We start from the raw sequence: 21,748 nt of genomic DNA on the forward strand, positions 1-21,748 counted from the left end.
CTCACTCTTTGCAGATGATATGATACTTTATGTGGAAAACCCAAAAGACTCCACTCCAAAAATGCTAGAACTCATACAGGAATTCAGTAAAGTGTCAGGATATAAAATCAATGCACAGAAATCAGTTGCATTTTATACACCAACAGCATGACAGAAGAAAGAGTAATTAAAGAGTCGATCCCATTTACAATTGCACCCAAAACCATAAGATACCTAGGAATAAACCTAACCAAAGAGGCAAAGAATCTGTACTCAGAAAACTATAAAGTACTCATGAAAGAAATTGAGGAAGATAGAAATGGAAAAACGTTCTATGCTCATGGATTGGAAGAACAAATATTGCGAAAATGTCTATGCTACCTAAAGCAATCTACACATTTAATGCAATCTCTATCAAAATACCAAGAATTTTTTTCAAAAAAATGGAACAAATAATCCTAAGATTTATTTGGAACCAGAAAAGACCCCAAATAGCTAGAGGAATGTTGAAAAAGAAAGCCAAAGTTAGTGGCATTACAATTCAGACTTCAAGCTCTATTACAAAGCTGTAATCATCAAATATGGCACAAAAACAGACACACAGAGCAATGGAAAAGAATAGAGAGACCAGAAATAGACCTTCAACTCTATGGTCAATTAATCTTCGACAAAGTAGGAAAGAATATCCAATGGAAAAAAGATAGTCTCTTCAACAAATGGTGTTAGGAAAAATGGACAGCCACATGCAGAAGAATGAACTGGACCACTTCCTTACACCACACACAAAAATAGACTCAAAATGGATGAAAGAACCCAATGTGAGACAGGAATCCATCCACATCCTTGAGGAGAACACAGGCAGCAATCTCTTTGACCTCAGTCGTAGCAACTTCTTCCTAGAAATATCACCAAAAGCAAGGGAAGAAAGGCAAACAAAGAACTATTGGGACTTCATCAAGATAAAAAAAAAAAAAAAAAAAGCTTTTGCACAGCAAAGGAAACAGTCAACAAAACTGAAAGACAACTGACAAAAAATATCTAAAGATATTTGCAAATGACATATGAGATAAAGGGCTAGTATCCAGAATCTAAAAAGAATTTGTTTAACACCCAAAGAATAAATAATCCAGACACGAAATGGGCAGAAGACATGAACAGACATTTCTGCAAAGAAGACATCCAAAAGGCCACCAGACACATGAAAAAGTTCTCAACATTCCTTGGCATTAGGGAAATACAAATCAAAACCATAATGAGATGCCACCTCAGACCAGTCAGAATGGCTAAAATTAACAAGTCAGGATATGACAGATGTTGGTGAGATGCGGAGAAAGGGGAACACTCTTACACAGTGGGAATGCAAGCTGGTACAGCCCCTCTGGAAAGCTGTATGGAGGTTCCTCAAAAAGTTGAAAATAGTGCTACCCTATGACTCAGCAATTGCACTAGTGGGTATTTACCCCAAAGATACAAATACAGTGATCCAAAGGGGCACATGCACCCCAATGTTTATAGCAGTAATGTCTACAATAGCCAAGCTATGGAAAGAGCCTAGATGTCCATCAACAGATGAATGGATGAAGAATATGTGATGCACACACACACTGGAATAATATGCAGCCATCAAAAAATGACCACATGCCCTTTGCAACAATGTGGATAGAACTAGAGGGTGTTACACTAAGTGAAGTAAGTCCATGAGAGAAAGACAATTATCATATGATCTCACTGATATGAGGAATTTTAAAAGCAAGACAGAGTGTCATAGGGGAAGGAGGGGAAAAATGGAACAAGACAAAAGCAGAGAATGAGACAAACCATAAAAGACCCTTAATCTCAGTAAACAAACTGAGAGTTGCTGGAGGGGAGAGGAAGGGAGGGTTGGGGTGGCTGGGTGATGGACATTGGGGAGGGTATGTACTATGGTGAGTGCCATGAATTGTGTAAGACCGATGAATCACAGACCCGTATCCCTGAAACAAATAATACATTATATGTTAATTTAAAAAATGATATCAGTTATAAATGTAATACAGTAGCAAAAAAATTCCAACAAGCTGTTTATGGAGTTAGACAAGTTAATACTAAACTTCATATGGAGAAACAAACATGCAAGAATAACCGGAACAGCATAAAAGAAGGACTTGCCCTAACAGACAATGAAATGTACTATAGAGCCTCTATGATAAAAAGTGTGATGCAGGCACATGAAGACATAAATAGGCCAGCTGAACAGAATGGAAAGTCCAGAAATAGACCTTCAACCCATATGGAAAGTTAATGTGTGATAGAGGTGACATCTCATGTCACTGGGTTAAGGGTGAAAATTATTTATAAATAGTGGTGGGACAACTGGATAGCCATTTAGGAAAAGATAAAGTCAAATCCATACTTTATACTGTACATAAGAATAAACTCCACAAATAGATTTGCTATCTAAATGTAAAAAATGAAACCATACCAGCGGTAAAAGAAGACATACCACTTTAACCTCAGTATGACAAAGGCTTTCTAACTAGGGCTCAACTCTAGGGGTATTAAATGATTAATAAGACTATATAAAAATTTAAAACATCATTTTGCATGGCAGAAAATATATAATCTCAGAAGACAGCTGAGAAACTGGAACAAAACATAGGCTATAAAGGGCTACTATCCAAGAATTCTTAAAAACTCAGAGACAAAGAAGCAAAAACCCAAGAGAAAAATGGGGAAAAATATAACTAATCTATTTATTTAAAATGTAAAAAAACAGACCTTTGAAAAGATGCTTAAACTAACTCATAATTAGAGAAATGTAAATTAAAACATGTTGGGATACCATTTCTCATCTATCAGATAGACTGGAAAAAGTTAGACAGTATGACAAACATTTGCTGGGGCTGTAGGGAAACAGACACTATTAATTCCAATTAGCAAGTGTAGGTGGAATGATTGAAAAGGAAAGTCACCATTAGAGAAAGACAGTAGTAACAATTGTTGCAGGCAAGAACCATCATGGATGCTAAATTTAGTGGATGGAAATATGACGAGAAAGGAAAAATTTGCTTAATTCAAAAGTATTTCACTCAAGATACTTTTTAATTGCAAAAGGAAAAATAGTAACTTTATAGTGAGGGAACCCAGTAGACTCCACCTTAATCAAATGATCAAGGTTAGCATCCCAAGAATAAGACACATCAGTATCATGTACTCCCTAATATGATATACCAAAAAGCACAATCACTTCTGGGTATTCTTGCCAAAAATGCATAATCTAAGTCTAATCATGAGAAAACATCAGATAAACCCAGACTGAGGTGCATTCTGCAAAATAACTGACATTTCCAAAATGTTAAATTCATGGGAAATGAAAGAAGATTGAGGAACTGTCACAGATTGGAAGAGCCTACCTAAGGAGTCTTGGAAACCAGATGCAGTGTGGGGTCCTGGATTGGACCCACAACCCAAACAAGGACATTAGTGGTAAAATGACATAATGTGAATAAGGTCCATAACTAATAATATTGTGTCAGCATTCATTTCCTGGTTTCGAGTATTTTTATGTAAGATAACAGAAGTAGGAGAAGCTGAGTATATGGGAGCTTCATGAATTACTGTTTTGACTTCTAAGTCTAAAATTTTTTAAAATAAAAAGCCAAAAAATAAAGAGAGGTCCTCAAAAATAATGCATCTCCATTGTGAGTTTTCATGTATTTCTACTTTCTTTGTTGTTCTAAGCAAACTTTTCCCTTTTATAATACTAACCATGACTTTATAGAACTCTGAAAACATCTTTTTTTTCTTATTGCCAAACAAAGGGAATAGGAAAAAAATCAAATGCAGAGTACTGGGTATTCAGTTTTGCACCCTTATTATCCAAAGTAAAACATCACCGAGAAACCCCTACCCCTTCGGCCTTCTTCTCTTTGGCGTAGCACTGAACCCAGCCACACAAGACTAGGTCTACCAAAACAACAACAACAACAACAAAACCAAAACAAACAAAACCAACAACAAAAACCAAAAAACCCCAAAAAACAAAAAAACAAAAAATTAAAACCCGGCATCCCAAAAAGGATACCTCACTCATTTGTGCAGTTTTAAAACTTAATTGGTCCTCTTTTATCGGAACAAAAATGTCTTTTTTCATTATACTGTCTCCTGTATAGTTATTCTCCCCTCTAGAAATATTGTTGGTCACATGCTTACCTTGTGGTTGATGGCATATTTCATTCAGTACTTGTTTCAATATCCAGTATGAAAAATACATATTTGGGAGACCAGGAATTCCACTCTTTGGAAGACTATACTGCTGTGTCGTTTGTGTATTCTTTTCAAATTATGCAAATTCTGCATCTTTAGCAGTTTGTGAAGGAGTATTATATCTTTAAGATGTATGTAATACTTAATCCATGAAAATAAAAGATCTAGAATTTTTATTTCTCACTATGGTATGATTATTATAACATGTAAGATCATATAGATGATTTTCCAGCACTAGTACTTTGGCCATATTTAAATAGAAAAATAAATTGAAGGTTTTAGGTATAAGGTTTAAGGTCATTTCATTAGGTACATAATACTTTTTTGAGCCTTCATTACTTACCAAATTTTTATTAAGCATCTTTCTGGAAGAGTGTATAGGAGTGATCAAACCTTACAATATCCATGCTTTCATGAAATTTATATTTTATTGTATGTAAGGACCACATGAAATTATTTTGAAATTGGCTGCTTCTGTGTTTTTAAATGAGGTTCTTTGCATATTAGGAAGTCCTTTGATCACATAGTGAGCAACCTTATAACTTACTAGAGACTATTGTTTTGCCTATTAAATTTTTAAAATCTTGGGGATTTTCTCCTTTCCTGCAAGCTCTGTTTTCACTATGAAATATTTAGTAACCCCTGTAACACACGGTAGGTATGCATCATTGATGGATTTTGGTTTTTGTTGCTCACCCTATTGAAACAATTAATCTGTATTGAAAGTTCTACTCTCTATGAGAACAACCTTGCTTTTCAGCTCTGAGGCATTTTCTTTTGGTCTACAGATGTTGGCTGAACAGACGTCAGATTGATGGGTCTTTGAATAGAACTCCTGCTGGGTTCTATGACCGAGTATGGCAGATCCTGGAGCGCACGCCCAATGGTATCATTGTAGCTGGGAAGCATTTGCCACAGGTATAGCCCCACTGTATTTGTGTCATTTAAGGGACCTAAGGGAGTAGGGAATTCTTTCCCCCTCTGCATTGCCAGTAACCTTTGTCCTTATTCCATTTTCTAAGAGTATTTAAAGGAAGGGTATCAGGATACCTGAAGGGAAGAACTACTAAAAAATAAGATACCTAATCAGTTGGGCTAGAAATTTTTCCCCCAGTCTGAATTACTTTAATTTTTAAATTTTAGTGCCCCTCTATACAAAAGCCTTGCTTTTTCCATTTCCATTAAGCAAAATGGATATTTTGCTTAAAAGTTGTATTTAATAAAAAAAAAAAACTAATGATGTACTGTATGGTGACTAACATAATACAAAATTTAAAAATATTTTTTGTATTATTATATTTCATATGTTTCAGGGAAGCTCTGTGTTTAAAAGAACCATATGTCTAAACTTTTTGCCAAGCAGCTGTCCTTCTTTTGTTTATTTATTAGTGAAAGTTAGGCTTTCTTACGTTGACATAACTATGAGTGCAGGTGTTCCTTTACCACCAAGTGATAGTGAGCCAGTGCTGGAGAACCTCACAAGGAATAAAACATACATTCAAAAGACAGAACCGAATCAGACCAAAAAAACAAAGTGGCTTAGTAATGCTGTGGAAAGGGAAATGACTGGATTTTGGTGAATGTAAAAATTGTAATAACTTTTTAGATCATAGAAAATCACTTAATTTACTCAAGATATAAAGTCAGCTTTGATCCAAATGAATTAGGGCTCCCTCCTTCAGATGGCTTCCCAAGTTATATAAACTGGCTTGCTTCTTTGATTTGGTTATTTTATTTGATACTGACATCTAACTCATTCTGTTTATACACAAACAAGAATAACCAGGCCTTTTGGAAATGGAATACTGTATTTGTTTTTTGTGTTGAAATGTCAACCAAATTACTTTTGATGAAGTTACTTATTCAAATATAGTATTCTTAAATACATATACCCACACCTATTTTGTTTATATGTACACAGTATTTCTGGAAGGACCCATGAGACACTGGTAGCATTCTTTTCTTTGCCTTGGGGAAGAGAACTGTGGTTTGAGGGCACAGGGTGGGCTTTTCACTGAAAACCTTTTTTTAGCCTTTCAAATTTGAACTAGGTAAATCTATTACTTGTTTTTAAAAATGAATAAGAACTGTTAAAATTATTCTTTATACTAGTCACAAATTGTTGAGTGCTTGTATTTGGTTATGAATATAGGGGCTCCTTTCCTCTCCCACATGCTCTGTGACCCTCGTATGAGGCAGCACTATCTCCTGTGAACATAGAACAGGCCTCCATTATTCCTACTCTGCTTATGCTAGGCCTCATGTCTGCACACAGTGGACTATGGCAACCTTTTGTTAGCTTCTTCCCCAGGCCCTGCTAGTAGCTACCAGATTTTAATTGTGTGATTGCCCAGGCCATGTACATTTTGTATCCTCTCTTTGCTAACAAAAATAACAGTAGATGCATGTTAAGTATTTTTACATGCCAGTCACTTTTCTAAGTGCTCCTTTAATCCTCACAAAATGTTCTTTTGAGGTGGGTACTTTATTATTCCCACTTGACAGATGAGGAAACTGAGGCATAACTAAGTGGTTTTCCCAAGGTCATACATCTAGGAAGTAGTTGACCCTGAGTGTGACACATATCCCCTTCCCTATCCCTGGTAATTTTGACTTAGCCTTTTGTCTTAACTTCTCTGCTATATTGCCTACCCCATGTTGTTCCATAGAATGGGAATTAGAACAAGCTTGATGTCCCTTCTCTAGGTTTATCATAGTTGCACAATAGCCAGGTTGACTTTTCAAATGAAATCTCTTAAAAGGAAATTGATATGAAACCATGACAGGGTTTTTCTTTCTTTCTGTAGCCCTACTAATCCCATTGCTAGACATCTAAAGAATTATAATTACTGTGTTTAGCAACTGGGCTCACTTTCCCCAAACTAGGTACTGCCTGTAAACATTAATAATATGTTAGATTGTACTGAATATAGAATACAATAGCTGGACCATATCAAATTATAGAGGTTGAACTAGTTTGCTGTCATTTGATTTCAAGGGGACATTCCTGCTGGGTCCCATTAAGAATAATAAGTAGATACACATTGTTCTAAGGCTATGATTAAGTTCACTGTAAGTCATCATTGAGGTGGAAGCAAATAAATATGACTCATCATTTCTGCATCTCTGGTAATAAGTCTGGTGACTCCATCTGCTTTCCACCATTCAAACCTAAGATTTAGAGTCTTCAATCCTTTGAGGGTTAGCCATCATGCCCAGATTTGGATTTGCATTTGAATTTGAGTTTATTTGCTGCTTTCATTTGGTTTGTGAAAATGTTTGTGAAAAGACTATGCAGTACTCTTGTCTTAAATGAAGTAGAAAAGGTAGAGTAAATTATTTTAGTTTTGCTTTTTTTTCCTGTGTTTTCTTGCCATTTCTACATGCAATGTTGTGTTTTTTTTTTTTTTTTGCTTATTTGTATGCATTTTTATGCTGCCAGCTCAGAAAGGACCTGCCACAGAAATGATGTAAATTCAATATCAAGTGACTTACATGCTGAAGTCTGACAGCAAGCATAACTTCTTGTGTTAATTCTGAAAGCAATATGTACTCTATTTGTTGTCTCAATTTTTCGCTGTTCCTTTTGTGTGTTGAAGTGGATTTCCAATATAGTCTCTTTCCCTTAACATTTGTGTAGTGAAGATAACTACTAAAAACAGGAGGTTTAATACATCACTATAGTCAGCTGGTCGGCTTCAGTAGTTTGACATATGTAAAATCCAGTCATATCGCTGAAAATGCTCCCTAAGGTTTTATAAAACCTGAAAAAGGTTATTGATTAGAAAATGAAATTCCTCTATTAAGTGGGAACCACAGTATAACAATGCAGCATGTTAATATTGGGTTATTTTTTTCAGCAACCAACCCTGTCAGATATGACCATGTATGAGATGAATTTCTCTCTCCTTGTTGAAGACATGTTGGGAAATATTGACCAGCCAAAGTACAGACAGATTGTTGTGGAGGTTTGTATCTAGAAATGCAGATTGCTTAAAAAGTGCTTTCTGTCTGTTCTCTGAACACTAACATAAAGGACATTTCTCAAGGGAGACCAGGAATTCCACTCTTTATCTAACCTGGATTTCCTCTAGTTGAGTCTTAGACAATATAGCCATCCTTAACCCAAGCCAAGGTACATAAATAATTCAAACATCTTAAACCCTTCAGTGTGGAAAGACTGCCCAGCTTTTTCAGTCACCCCTCAATGATAAGTGCATTAACATGCATTAACTTAAAAAACAGAGCAAGTGGCTTTTTCCTGTTTGCTTTAATTTCATTTTTTTCTATTTATAGAAATAACACATGACTATTATAGAAAGTTTTAATAGTTTAGAAAATTATAGAAAAGAAAGCGGAAAAATTTCTCCATACCCACTAGGAATAGATCATCAGTGTTGATATTTTGAGGGACATCATTCCAAACACCTCCCTGAACCTCTAGAGAAGACATGTAATTTTGTGCTGTATCATTTTATATAAAGTTAAATGCTAAAATATACACACACATGCATGGTGTATACATGTGCTCTTTTGCCATTTTAAAACATTATGCCAAATATGGAGAGAATCCCCATAATGAATGGATTTAACATGTAGTACATCTTCACTTTGTCTCTTTCCTTGGGGATGACTCCATCAGACTGTGCTTCTTGTGGGTGGGTAATATGTTTGGGTGAGATAGAAGCTCTCAATAAGTGCTAGATCTGGCACCTGAAATCCAGTCAGAGTTGAGTGAGATTCAGTCATACCTCAGCTGTGCCAGGATTTAGAGACAATATCAGTCAATTACATAGCATGTGGGAATGAGGCAGCCTGGGGTTAGGAAGAGATGGGATTATTGGACGGGTGAATGCCTTTCTTAGCTGTTAGCCATTCAGTGTCTAGTGCCCAGCATTTAGGACCTACAATGGACATGGAGGTCCTTCTTGTTGACCAAGTGAGGGTTCCCTTGCAGAAGAAATTTTTCTTTAGAACTAGAGCAAAACTTCAATTCTCCTGGCTAAAGCCATCTCCAAGGTCTCCCATGTTGTGACACCTGGATTTTTTCTGAAAGTGTTTCCTTTGTTTTTTTCACGTTCTGTTTTGGAAGCATTTAGAGAGAGTACAGTCAGGAATATTCCCAAACTGGGAATTATGAAGTCTTTTTTTCCTGTTTCACGTACAAAGAAGGAGTCATAATTATCGTCGGTAAGTCTTTACCAAGCATTGTATACTCAGACACAATCTTTGTGTCTAGCAGTTTGCCATCTAAAGTGGAAGTTACTACTTCGGTCGAATGTATGAGAGAGCCAAACAACAGGATGATGCATTAAACTAAGATATGCAGACCAAGTAGTACTCAGACCATAAAGAGATCAGGGCTAGGTGTATTTTTTAAAACATAACCATTACCTGAGAAACACTATAATGTCACAGAATTATACTCATTTTGGAGTCTTGGGTTCCAAGTCATTTGATCATGAGCCTAGATCCGGAGTCTCCACTGAACTCACCTGCCTTCCTTAGCTTTGTTGCCTACCACCTCTTGTAGGGCAGGCTGTGCTCCACTGGACACTGGTGTTGGTGACTTGCCAACAAGGATTAATGCCCAAAGGCCAGAAAGTTCAGACACCTTGGGCAAAGAGAGCACAATGTACTGTTGACAGGACTGGGAAACCATTTTTCTTATTTCATTTAAGTGACCTAAAAACATTTCTGCACAGCTACAGAGATATACACAATGAAAAAAATGTGCGGTTTCCAAACAGAACTTGTGCTACTAATTTGCAAGATTAGAAAGATTCCATTCACAATGATCATAGTCAATCATTGTATAGAACACACTGTGGAATTCAAGGGTCATCCATCAATCTGAGTAAAGAATGAAAACATGTCCAGACTGTGTTGCTTTTATGGTTCATATAATTGGCTTTCAACGTCTGTCTCTTCTAGTTACTAATGGTTGTATCCATTGTACTGGAAAGAAACCCTGAGCTTGAATTTCAAGACAAAGTAGATCTAGACAAACTGGTAAAAGAAGCATTTCATGAATTTCAAAAAGATGAGAGTCGACTAAAGGAAGTTGAAAAACAAGTAAGTAGAGAAAAAAGCTTTTTTTTTTTTTTAAATTGTCTCAACTCTTCAAAATATCCCTAATCTCTTACCGTTTAACTTACAAAACAGATTTATAGAGTGCAAAATGGAGTACTTGAGGGGCAGGGAGAAGTCTGACTTACTCGAGAAATTAGTGGTGCTTTTTAGTTAATTACTAGTCAGTTCAGCTATGAAGCTCTGACTAAAAAGGAAACTTGGGAAGATATAAATTTCCTTTATATAGTTAGCAGTTAAAATGTGTTTTACCAGAAAGGAGCCATAGATTCCAGAAGGCTATAAAATTAAATTCTGGGGAGGATGGGAATACGTAACAGGCTACATTGTTGCTGTGTATACTATCTAATATAGTCCCTTCCAGGCTCTCTGTTTAATATTTTATGCTCATCTGTAAAAAGGTTCCCTAAGTAAATAAAAATTATCAGCAAAGAGGAGAATACTAAAAATGTCTGTCTTTGTTTTATATGCTGAGAAGATGCCTTAGGAAAATGAAAGAAAACCTCAAGAAGGTCCTATTTTCCATGAGGAAATCTTTCTGCAAATTTATTTTTCCCTCTAGGCTGACACTGATTTTACCTGTCAACTCTTTACAAACAAAAATCAAACAACTCGCTTACTGTTTTCCTTTGTAGGATGACATGACTTCCTTTTATAACACTCCCCCACTGGGAAAAAGAGGAACATGCAGCTATTTGACAAAGGTTGTGATGAATTTGCTGCTAGAAGGAGAAGTCAAACCAAGCAATGATGACCCATGTCTGGTTAGTTAGTGAGGAAGGTGTGAGAGGCTCAGTTGAGACATATTTTCTAGCAGTGTGTTAAGTTTTGTGTTGAAGCTTAGTTCAGGCTGCCATTTATGTATGGATTGATTTTGTTGCTGAGGTGGTTGGCATACCCTTGGCAGTTACTGGACCTCTTGCATGCCATAGTCAATCTAATGGTAAGAAATGCTTTAACTAGGTGGAAAAAATTTCTCATGATTATTATGCCAACTATAATAATCTTTACTGAACGATAGAAATGGCTAATGAATTAAAAGTTCACCATTGCATGTTTTATGATCAAATAACTCATCGAAATGAATCTTTGTTCTTTGGATAAATTCCCAACTTACTGCCATTAAAATGAATTTGCCAGCTAGAAGTGCATACAGGAAATGAAAAGATAGAGAAAGAATGGTGAACTTAACTTAGTGGCATTGTCATACTAGAAAAAAAATATTAAAATCATAAAAACAAATCTGCCAGCTAATGTTTTGATTTTCAGATACTGTGTTGTTGGTAATATTTTAGTATACAGAGCTGTTGTACAATTTTTACCTTGTAAACATGACTGTGGTTTTGTATTTGTGCTGACCTTCGGGGTTGGGCTAAAATACAGTGTAATCTATACCTGATCAAACATTTTCTTTGAGCTCTTACTAAAAATATGGCATGTGTAAGATTGTTCAGAAGTATGGCCTGTTAACCTAGTTTGTACTAATAAAAACAAAATTGAAAATCATTACTTTTTTTCCTGAATTAATGAGTATATCTAGACACACTTTTTATTCTCCTGTTCACAATATTAAGTCTATTACTCCTGAATATTTTCAGCTTAATTGATCTGGAATTAGAGTGGAAGAAAATCTATGGTATCTACCATTACACATATTTTGCTACGAAATTTACTTAAGCAGACTTTAAGAAAAATAGAAAATGGATTAAATGTTTAGGTTTTATGAATCCTTACTGGGTGTTACAGTACAGCCCATTAGTTTGAGCCATGGACCAAAGGAGAGTCATTTTTCTGACCAGTCTTATTATAGAGTATCACCATAATATGGAAATATCCACTTATTACGGAGTTTCACCTAAGAAGTCAAACTTGTTACATAAAGGAGGCAGCCCATTCCATAGTCTTGAAAGGATCTAAGAAACATAGGACAAGTGGCTTTAGTAACAAGTCAAATTGATATCAAAGACATGGTTGTGTGAGCGCATGGAAAAATCTGCAGAGTGAAGCACATTTCTCATAACTTTGAGGTATACTGCCTGGATCTTACATAAGAAATCATACACACACTGGTTGGCAAAAATGGGAAGAATGAGGTAAAAATCTGACCTTATAGAACATCTTAAGGAGAGGGATATGACAAAGAAGACAATTACTTGATAAATTAAGACAGTTTATGAAAACATGGTAATGAACCTAGTTTCCAAAACAAGCATTAAAAAACTTAAACTTGAAGCCCATGGAGAATTGAAGACTGATGCTTCATAGCTGGAGAAACTGGAAATAGAAAGAAAAAAAGCCCTTGGAATATTTAATATTTGCTGAAATCTAGAGGAAAGTAAACTGTGTTTTATTTTTAAGAATTTTTAAAAAGTCTGATAAGCTAGGCAAAATTGCCAGAAACCTGTCACTGCCTTTATTGAAATCAAACATCAAATGCCAATATATTTCCTGCATGAGTTTTAGTTTGCTGCTTAAATGCTGCATATGCAGGATTCTGGTTTTCCCATGCTGCTGAAGGCATTCAGGATCTGTGACATACGTACCAACTTTGTGTTTTGATGAGATTCAAAATTTATTGTACTGAAAGATGTGTTGGGATCGGTAAACCTTGATGTACACCTCTACGGAAGCCAATGTCTGTTTTCTAACTAGGAAAGCAGAACATAATAAGAATTAGAACACAGAACTCATATGAATTTTAAAAGTCCCATTTGGCCTACAGAGCTAAAATATTTTAACAGCTGTACTAGGGACTGACTGAAAATATTAGCACATTTATCCAGGCATGACAAGATTTAAATCTGATTTAAAACTTCCTCTATCACAATTGCAGATTCACTGTGGAAGTTTATTGTACAAGCAACGTCTATTGGAAACTCCTGACTGAATATCAAATTCAACTACATTTCCAGAGCTATCATTTTAAGAAACATGGTGTTTTCCAGATTTCCTTGTATTTTATTTAAGTCTGAAAAAGTCATATTTCAATTTAAAAAAATCAGAGTGTGGGATCATCTTGATGTCATCTTCAATATGTGATAAACTTACGGTGCCTTATGGACACGAAATAACATTTATAGGACACCTGAATAAATTTAGCTTTTTGCCACAACTCTATAAAGAGTAGGTTCAGATGTGCTTGTTGCCCTTCATGAGCATGCATATTAACTAGATGGCGTATAAAAGCAGAGAAGTCAACACGGTATGACTACCCAGTTGTAGCAGCACAGAGAGACCATGTTTAAATCAAGGAGAGGCTGGAAGTAGCATGGTAGTATGCAGCCAGATCATAAAACTACTCTATTTCAGAAACTAAAAACATGAATGAAAAACGAGGGAGGAAAGATCAGCAAAACAAAACCAGCAGTATTCAGATGAAGCAATACAATCCCCTACCAAAAACTCTATAAAGCAACAGGAAGACAAAAGGCTCATTGGATTCATATTTGGCTCCTGTACTCTGGCCTCCCAGAAGCTGTACAGGGAGAGGACAAGACAGTAGATAAATTATGAAAAATCTAATGCATTTTGAGGGAATCAGATGAGTGTTGAGTCAGCGTCTAGGGGAAAAAGACAGTGTCCTTCCAACGTAGAATTCCTTCCCCCTCCACATATACCACCATTTGCACTATTCTCCAGCAGGGCTGCTGCCAGCCCACATGACATCTGTGTGAGTTAGAAAAAGGCAGCCTTTCTGGTCACACTCAGCCCTGTGGGCACAGGGTTAGGCACTTTTGTGCTAAGGAAAATGTCCTTTTACTGAACAGATACAATCCCATAGCAGGACACATGGCTCAGATAGCCAAGAATAAGCTGGATTTCAGCCCCCAGTTGCCCTCTTAACTGGGCACCTTAACTGGGCACTGCCACAGTCATGCTCTCCAAGGAAGGAAATTGCTATTGAGAGTGGCTGTTTTGATTTTTCATGTGGGGTGGGGTAGATGAGGAGCAAGGGTGACCACAATCCCCTAGAACCAATTATCTACAACAATAAATGGTCTGAGAATAGGTACTGCAGACCTTGACCTGTTGCCTGAGAGGGGGCTTATGGGCAGTGGTGATTGGATTTGACGACTATCTTTTTTTCTCTGAAGTCTTGTTTTAACACTATGAGACCTGAATTCACTCTTTCTAATCAAGGGCATCCTGTTTCCAAGGACAATGGCTTATAGTATAAGACTGTTCCTCCAAACAGGGCAAACTTTGGAGCTTACTTATTATTGCCAGAGAAGGAGGGACTCAGCTGGAAACAGCTAGAAGAGAACAAAAGAAAAGCGTTCAGATTGGGAATAAATTCAGAAGACCACCGACACTGTATCTGGGTATCCACAAAGTTGCTGTGCCAATCTCAAGAAAGATGGAAAGAAGCTGCTTGTAAACTATGTAAAAATACTACAGGAAAAAAGAATAGATATAGAACTCATTCCGAATATACTCCCTCCACAACAAATGCCCTATACTCAAAAATAAAGAGAAAAGGAATTGATGAAAGAAGAAAGCAAAGACAAGACAATAAGAAAGAAAAATAGAGTTGAGGCAACAAGTTTCACAAATTAGAAACAGCAAAGAACAAAATATACATAGCTGAAAACTGAATTGCTGACTGACAAGGAAAACGAGATAATTCAGTCAAATGCTGAATATCAACTATACGCTGGACACTGTTCTGGCATGGTAATGGGGGGAAAAAAGACAAATTTCCTCTCACGGAGTTTATGGTCTAGTTGATGTTGGGAACATGGGTGACACATAGTAATAAATGCTGTGAAAAAAAATGAGACAGGAGGGGGAGGGAAAGAGTGACAAACATCATTAGTTTTCCTGTGGTTATGGAGAGGTCTCTGATGTGGTATTTCATAAGAGAGATAATCAGAGTAAATGCTGATGGAAAAGGATAGAGATGGAGGTGGACAAGGTTGATCCAACATAAATAAAACTGGTATCCATCAGTACAGAAGGCTACATTGGCACAGAAGAAAAAAAATTCAACGATATAAAGTTTTCCCTAAATAAAGAAGAACTAAATCTGCAGGTAAAGAGAACACATCATGTTCCAGAAAAATCTGATACAAGATGAGCAACATTGAAACATCTTGGAGAAGTTAAGCCCCCCAAACCCATCATCTTTTAGGGCTCAACTCAGTAAGTGTGATCTAAGACTTTTTTTCCTGGCCAGTTGTAAAGGCAAAGAATTCTTCAATACATAGTAACTCAGGAATCATAACACCGTGAATCTTTCTTGAAAATAATACTTGACTAAATCCAGTCAACCAAGAGAATCAACGTGAATAGTGCAGTAATGGAGGAAACATAATAAATACGTAAGAACTGCTCATAAATGATTAATCCATTAAAGTATCAATAGTAACAACAATACAATTTACAGTCACAGAAAAGAATGTAAAGGTGACTTGAAAGAAAAACTTAGCAATTTAAAATGATGTAATTATGGGCTGGGACAAAAAGCCTAGAGCTGGCTGACAAAACTCAGTAGTGGCTGAGAAGGAAGTACAAGTGAGCTAATTTCCTTGTTTTCCACAGCAAGGAATATTATTCACTTCATTTTTTAAAGTTAATAAATCAATAAATTAAGGTGTTTTTTTTTTTAAGTTTACAATTTGAAATGCAAGTATTTTAAATTACCACAAGGTGCCAGGTAGGAGAGGTGATGTTCAGAAAATTGACCATAAAGCATAAGACAGAAAACAAAATGACAGTCCAAGATCCCTTATAACTGTGGCTCTCCACTTTACTGTCAGACAACATTTAATTAAAAGTAAAAAAAAAAAAAAAAAAAAGCATTAAATCTGTAACTAGAATACAAATGGCCTAAATCTATATACAGAACAAAGCATCGTCATGGCAGAAATTGCTAGACGTCCATCAAAATCCATTCTCCACTTCCATAGTAACAGAATTATAGCTGGGCATATATGGCTACTCAGATGTACCACACATTCTATTATCTTCTCACAGAGTATGGGTTTGTGACTTCAGTGGAATGCTCTCCAATGGGATGTGAGCAGAAGTAGTGAATGGTACCTGTAGACCTGGTCCGTAAACCTCTGTGCTTGCCTGCCCTGTGCACTCCCCCTACTCCTGTGGGCTCAGATGACAATGAGCAAGGTGAATGTGGTAGCCATTTGTGGACAATGGCCAAACTGCCTCAGTGTCAGTCCCTGACCAGTGGTGAGGCAGGCGGTCTATACCCCCTCCATGCTCCACTCTGTCAGGATTCTGTTGGGATACAGAAACTCCCAGTTATTTAGACAAAAAGAATGTAATGTAAAGAATTATTTAACCAGATATAAAGTATGAAACTGAAAGTGAGTGTATGTGAGCAGTTCCCTCTAGCCAGCAGCAAGATACATAAAGCAAGTGTCTGAAAATGCAAAGAGAAACAAAAACATAATCATTAACTTGCCTGTGATGAATAAAATCTGCAAACAAATAATGACCCCATGGGAATAATCACTAATACATAAATATTTAATTCTATATCCAAACTACAGAGATTATATCTTCTAGTTCTCCTGAAACATTTTGAAGCTGTCCTTATTTTGGGTGCCAGAGAGAATCTCCATGCATTTCAAAATTAGAAATAATGGAGGGGTGCCTGGGTGGCTCAGTCGGTTAGCGTCCGACTCTTGATCTTGGCTCAGAGTCTGATCTCAGAGTTGTGAGTTCAGACCCCACATTGGGCTCCATGCCCAATAAAAGTGAAGACTGCATTCTCTTATGTCCAGTTAAAGAACAAAAAAGGCTTCAGTTTAATAACCAAAATAGAAAAGAAAAAAAGCCAACCTCTCATAAATTTTGAAATTCTTTATTGAAACCTAAACTGAAATTTCAGAATATCTAAACTGTGATCAAATTACTACATAAAAGATGACTATGACCATATTCAGACAAAAATTATAGTTCTAAACATAGTACCAAACAAGATCAAATGGAAATTAAGTACTCGTTGCAAGAAAAAAAATAATCAGGTGAAACTAATTCAAAAACAAAAAGAATAAATCTAAGAGCTGTTTTTTTTTGTTTGTTTTAATTTCTTTTTAAAGATTTTACTTATTTATTTGACATATAGAGATCACAAGTAGGTAGAGAGGCAGGCAGAGAGAAGGAGAGAGAAGAGGAAGCAGGCTCCCTGCTGAGCAGAGAGCCGGATGTGGGGCTCAATCCCTGGACCCTGGGATCATGACTGGAGCTGAAGGCAGAGGCTTTAACCCACTGAGCCACCCAGGTGCCTCTGTTTGTTGGTTTTTAAAGAAACCATCAGATCGCTATACCACCAGTTAGCCTAATCAAGTAAGAACACGGGCTAATAATAGGTTGCATTTACTGAGCATTTAATATACTAGGAATTGGGCTTAGTTCTTTATATCGAAGTGCTCTATGTATATATGGCACATAGTGCCATACATATAGTGTGGAGTAGAAGCTATTCATATCCTCATTTCACATATGAGGAAACTGAGGAACAGAGTTTGAGCCTCTTATCCAAGGTCTCACAAATAGTACGTGACTGAACAGTGAGATTCCAGATCACAAAATTAGAACTGAGATAATTATTTCTCAAATGCAGAGGAATTTGAAAAATTTTAAGGATACATAGTCATTAGAAAATTCTCAAATTTGTAACATGACTCGTTCAAAGATGCTTTATTAAGAACGGAGCTCATCTATTTTTGTCCCCTAGCCCCTGCCCATCTTACAACAGCATCAGTGCCTCTGTGATGTGGGGACATGGGAAGCAGTTTCCCTGAACTGCTGGAAGCCCTGCAGCTCTTGAGAGAAACACATTTACTCTGGAATCTGGCTTAACCCTCCTTCCTCGCAGAGAGATCATCAGAGGCATATCCTGACAGAAAAGGCAGGTCCCAGTTCCATCTTGCTGAAAGCACTGAAGGGTTCTAAATAAGGACAAAAGTTCCCAACACCGCATGTATTTCACTTCCTTTCTGAGCCAGGAATACAATGAGAACGAAGAAACTCAATACTATATCAGTCACTCACCATCAAGTGCCCACCCCGCCATGTTCCCATGTTTGGTAGAGAAATACGGCTCGAGTGGGTAATTAATTCTCCCATCTCGTGCGCTCAGTACGGTGAACTACGGGGGCAGGTTTAAGTGGCAATTTCAGTTCGAATACCGGCCGAGGCACCAGTAGAGATGATAAGTTCATAAGGGGTTTGGATCATTTAGAGAAGTGTTTGTTTTCTGAGCCTGGGTGTGGGTGCTGTAATCAGAAGTCTTTCATGCAGCACACGTTTCTAGCTCTTCAGATTCAATTGTTTTTTGATGGAGATATTGCAAATTACGGAAGCACAGCTCACGACACAGGAGTTTGGCGGCTCAATCAAATTTTTCTTCTAGTCCACTTCACGTGCCAGTCTGCACTGAGAAGGAGCAGGATGAATCCACCAGAAATGGAGTGTTTGAATCTGATTTTTTTCTCCTACCTGCTTATACTGAAAAAAAAAAGGGGGGGGGATGATTTTCCAGCCTTTGAAATCGTTAATCTGCCCTCATTTAAAGGATTGTTTCATTTAAAGCTTTTTTTTTCCTGGTTCTGCTTTTGTTGGTGTTTCTTATTGACCTATGTTAGAGGACAAAGAATGGTGTAGTAGTGAAAATTCCTTGACTCATGTTTATTTTACCCCAATTTAGAAGCTCACGATTGCCAATTTTATCCTGGTGGTCAATATTAATTAGCATTCACCTTGCACACAGCCATTTCCTGGTCTCCAGCTTAGAACTGTGAGAAAGGACAAAAACTGGGAATCTGAGAACTTGGTCTCCTGCCACAGATCTTTCCTTTTCTGAACGCTGTGGACCACTGGCTGATCACTGATGCTCTCTGAACCTCAGTTTCTTTATCCTTAAAGTGACTGAGTTGGGCTAGAATTTTGCAAAGTCCCTTCAACTCTACCATTTTATCAATTCATCATCCATCTATGTAACTGTGTGCATCCCTTTTCCTTTAAACGGAAGCTTCACTCCTGTGTCGCTAGGTGCTGTTTTTCAAAGAGCACCCTATTCTCTTGCCTCAAATATCACCTCAATTCTCATAACTCTCTCTCATATATGTACACATATACATATATATACATATACACATACATGTGTGTGTGTGTGTGTGTGTGTGTAAATAAATAAATTATATCTCCATCTGCCCACTGGAAATTTCCACTTATCTGTCTGACCATTTTTTCATCAAGCCCTCTTTGCTTGGTTTGTCTCATTTAACCCAATTTTCTTTCCCTGGAACTACACCACTGCCAAATTGACTGTACCCTCCACTCACCCAGTATGAGGTCTCAAGTCTAATTACCATTCCTTTCTAGCCATTCCAAAATTGAATGTAAACATTTTGTTCATCTTGTAAATAAACCTTCAATGACTCCCTATTGTCAGGCTTTCTGAGTCAGTCCAGGCTGCTTATGGTCTTCAAAACAGACACAAATGTGGTCTCCTTGTCTGAAATGTATTCCTGTCCTTCTCTCTTATTTACTTCTTCTGTCCTCATGACCCCTCCTCCTCCTAGTCGTCTCTGTTTCAGCATGCCCAAGGATGCCACGGATTCCAAGCAGTTACAGAATATAGACTCTCCACTGGTGCACTTATTATTTCATGAGGCCAGTGTTTTCTGAAATATAAGGTGAAATATAAGTCTTCTGTGGCCTGGCACTCAATAAAGAACTAAATAAATTGGGTGCCTCCACCCACTACCAACCTCAGGGCTAAACATGTAGCAGAAGCTGAGTAAATGCTTGTTGACTGACAGAAAAAGAGAGTGGATAATAAAAATTTATTATAGATGGGATTTTTTCCAAAGGGGAATGTTACTGCCCTATTGTCTGAAAATAGAGACTAAGGACTATTTTTGTAGTTTTATATATGGTTGTGCGGTGAGAGAGAAATTCAGTTAACCTGTACATGTTTATCTCATCTGGAAAAGGAAAGGTAAAAAAATTGTAAGCTCCATGTTTCTGAGAACTGCTGATGAATGACTATAGTCATCTGAAAGCAAAAAGCTGAGAATTCCAACTTTGCTTTATAAAAATAGCTTTGGAGTCACATTCTGAAACTGGAAGATTTTACGCAAATTAATAATACAAGTGATTTTTCAACTTCTATTGAGCAGGGAAGTAAATAACTAGAACTAGCAGAGTCAGCAGTTAGTTAAGTGGTTCTCTCAAATGCATCAAGGGCAGTGCCATTAATTTTCTCTGTTGTGGAGTGGAGGATGATCCCAACACAATTCCTTCTACTTTTGGCCCAGTGCCCCGTATCCTTGACAGGAGTTTAGTTGGCAATGGTTTGGTTAAAATACATTATGCCAGTGAATTTTTCCTTAGGTTCTTTAAGAAGAGACCCAAGACAGCAGTACATAGTGGTAACTGGAGAAAACACTTGCCTTGGGTCACCTTGCTTTACCATTAAATGGAGGAAACGCATGCTCATCCGTGGGTCTCTCTTGGCTCCCTACTCTTCATCAGATGCATGAGGGAAAACTCAGAGGGTCATTGTGAAGAAAAGGTGGGGTGATAAATGAGAAAGTGCCCTGAAAAAGGTAACACTGTAGTATATAGCACATCATTATTGAAGTTTGCTTGGTATAAAACAATAGGTGTGCCTAGTAGTTATTCTATTGCATAATTTATAAAATGAAGCGTCAACTATGTACAGGCATTGTATTGTGGTACATATGGGAGACTGACTTTAATGTGCCCATTCAGTACTAGAATAGTGACCACACAGGCCTTTGGCCCAAAGCTCCCGTGCAGGCCAGGGATCTGGGTGAATCTTTACCAAATCCTTCCACCATTAATGATTCGTGACAATATCAGCCGCCTGTTCAAGGCCCTTTCCCAGCCATTATCCCCTTTCACCCTCAGAGTCACTGGGCCTCCCCTCTGGGGGGTGGTTCCCCTCCTCTAAAAGTGATGGCGCACATACAGCCCCGTCGTCCCCCTGACACGACCATGCTGGAGCTGCGCCAAAGGCCAGTCTCCCTGAACTCTGTGACTAGAGAAAGAGAACAGCTGTCTCTTTCATAGTTCCTGAGGCTTTGTGAATTTTATAGACATGGGGGGCAAGAGTCAGGTAGCTGCTGTTCTCCTCTGTTGCTACCCGTCCGTTTAGTGACTTCATGTTGTTGCCTTTGGGAACATGATGTCTTGCAGTGACCCAAACACCACCCCTCTGGAGTGATATTATGCTCCTGATCTTCCTTTTGCTGTTTATTATGTCTCAGTGGGTCTGTCCGTGGGAATTGTGCATTTGTTATCATCCTGAGAAGGTGGAAGGTGGACACCTCTGAGAGGTGGAGGAATGGTAAAAGGGTGTTTTGTTGTGTGAAGATACACTGAGGTCTCAGGAGTGCAAGGAGAAAGGCTTTGGGCAGGCAGTAAGAGTAGGGGCTTC

General features: G+C 37.5%; 1 protein-coding gene across 1 annotated transcript in view; it reads left to right on the forward strand.

The window, feature by feature from the left end:
- The window catches only part of LOC111157377 (phosphorylase kinase regulatory subunit beta), a 240,406-nt gene extending 228,583 nt beyond the window's left edge, over positions 1–11,823 (forward strand). The window contains exons 28-31 of the mRNA XM_022518739.1: positions 5,013–5,142; positions 8,085–8,192; positions 10,159–10,299; positions 10,950–11,823. Coding sequence (XP_022374447.1) covers positions 5,013–5,142; positions 8,085–8,192; positions 10,159–10,299; positions 10,950–11,087 — 517 coding nt within the window. The 3' untranslated portion in view covers positions 11,088–11,823. The remainder of the gene's footprint in view (positions 1–5,012; positions 5,143–8,084; positions 8,193–10,158; positions 10,300–10,949) is intronic.
- Positions 11,824–21,748: the final 9,925 nt, after the last annotated feature.

This window comes from Enhydra lutris, unplaced genomic scaffold, assembly GCF_002288905.1.
Source record: "Enhydra lutris kenyoni isolate GAN:26980312 unplaced genomic scaffold, ASM228890v2 scaffoldscaffold54, whole genome shotgun sequence".
NCBI lineage: Eukaryota > Metazoa > Chordata > Mammalia > Carnivora > Mustelidae > Enhydra > Enhydra lutris.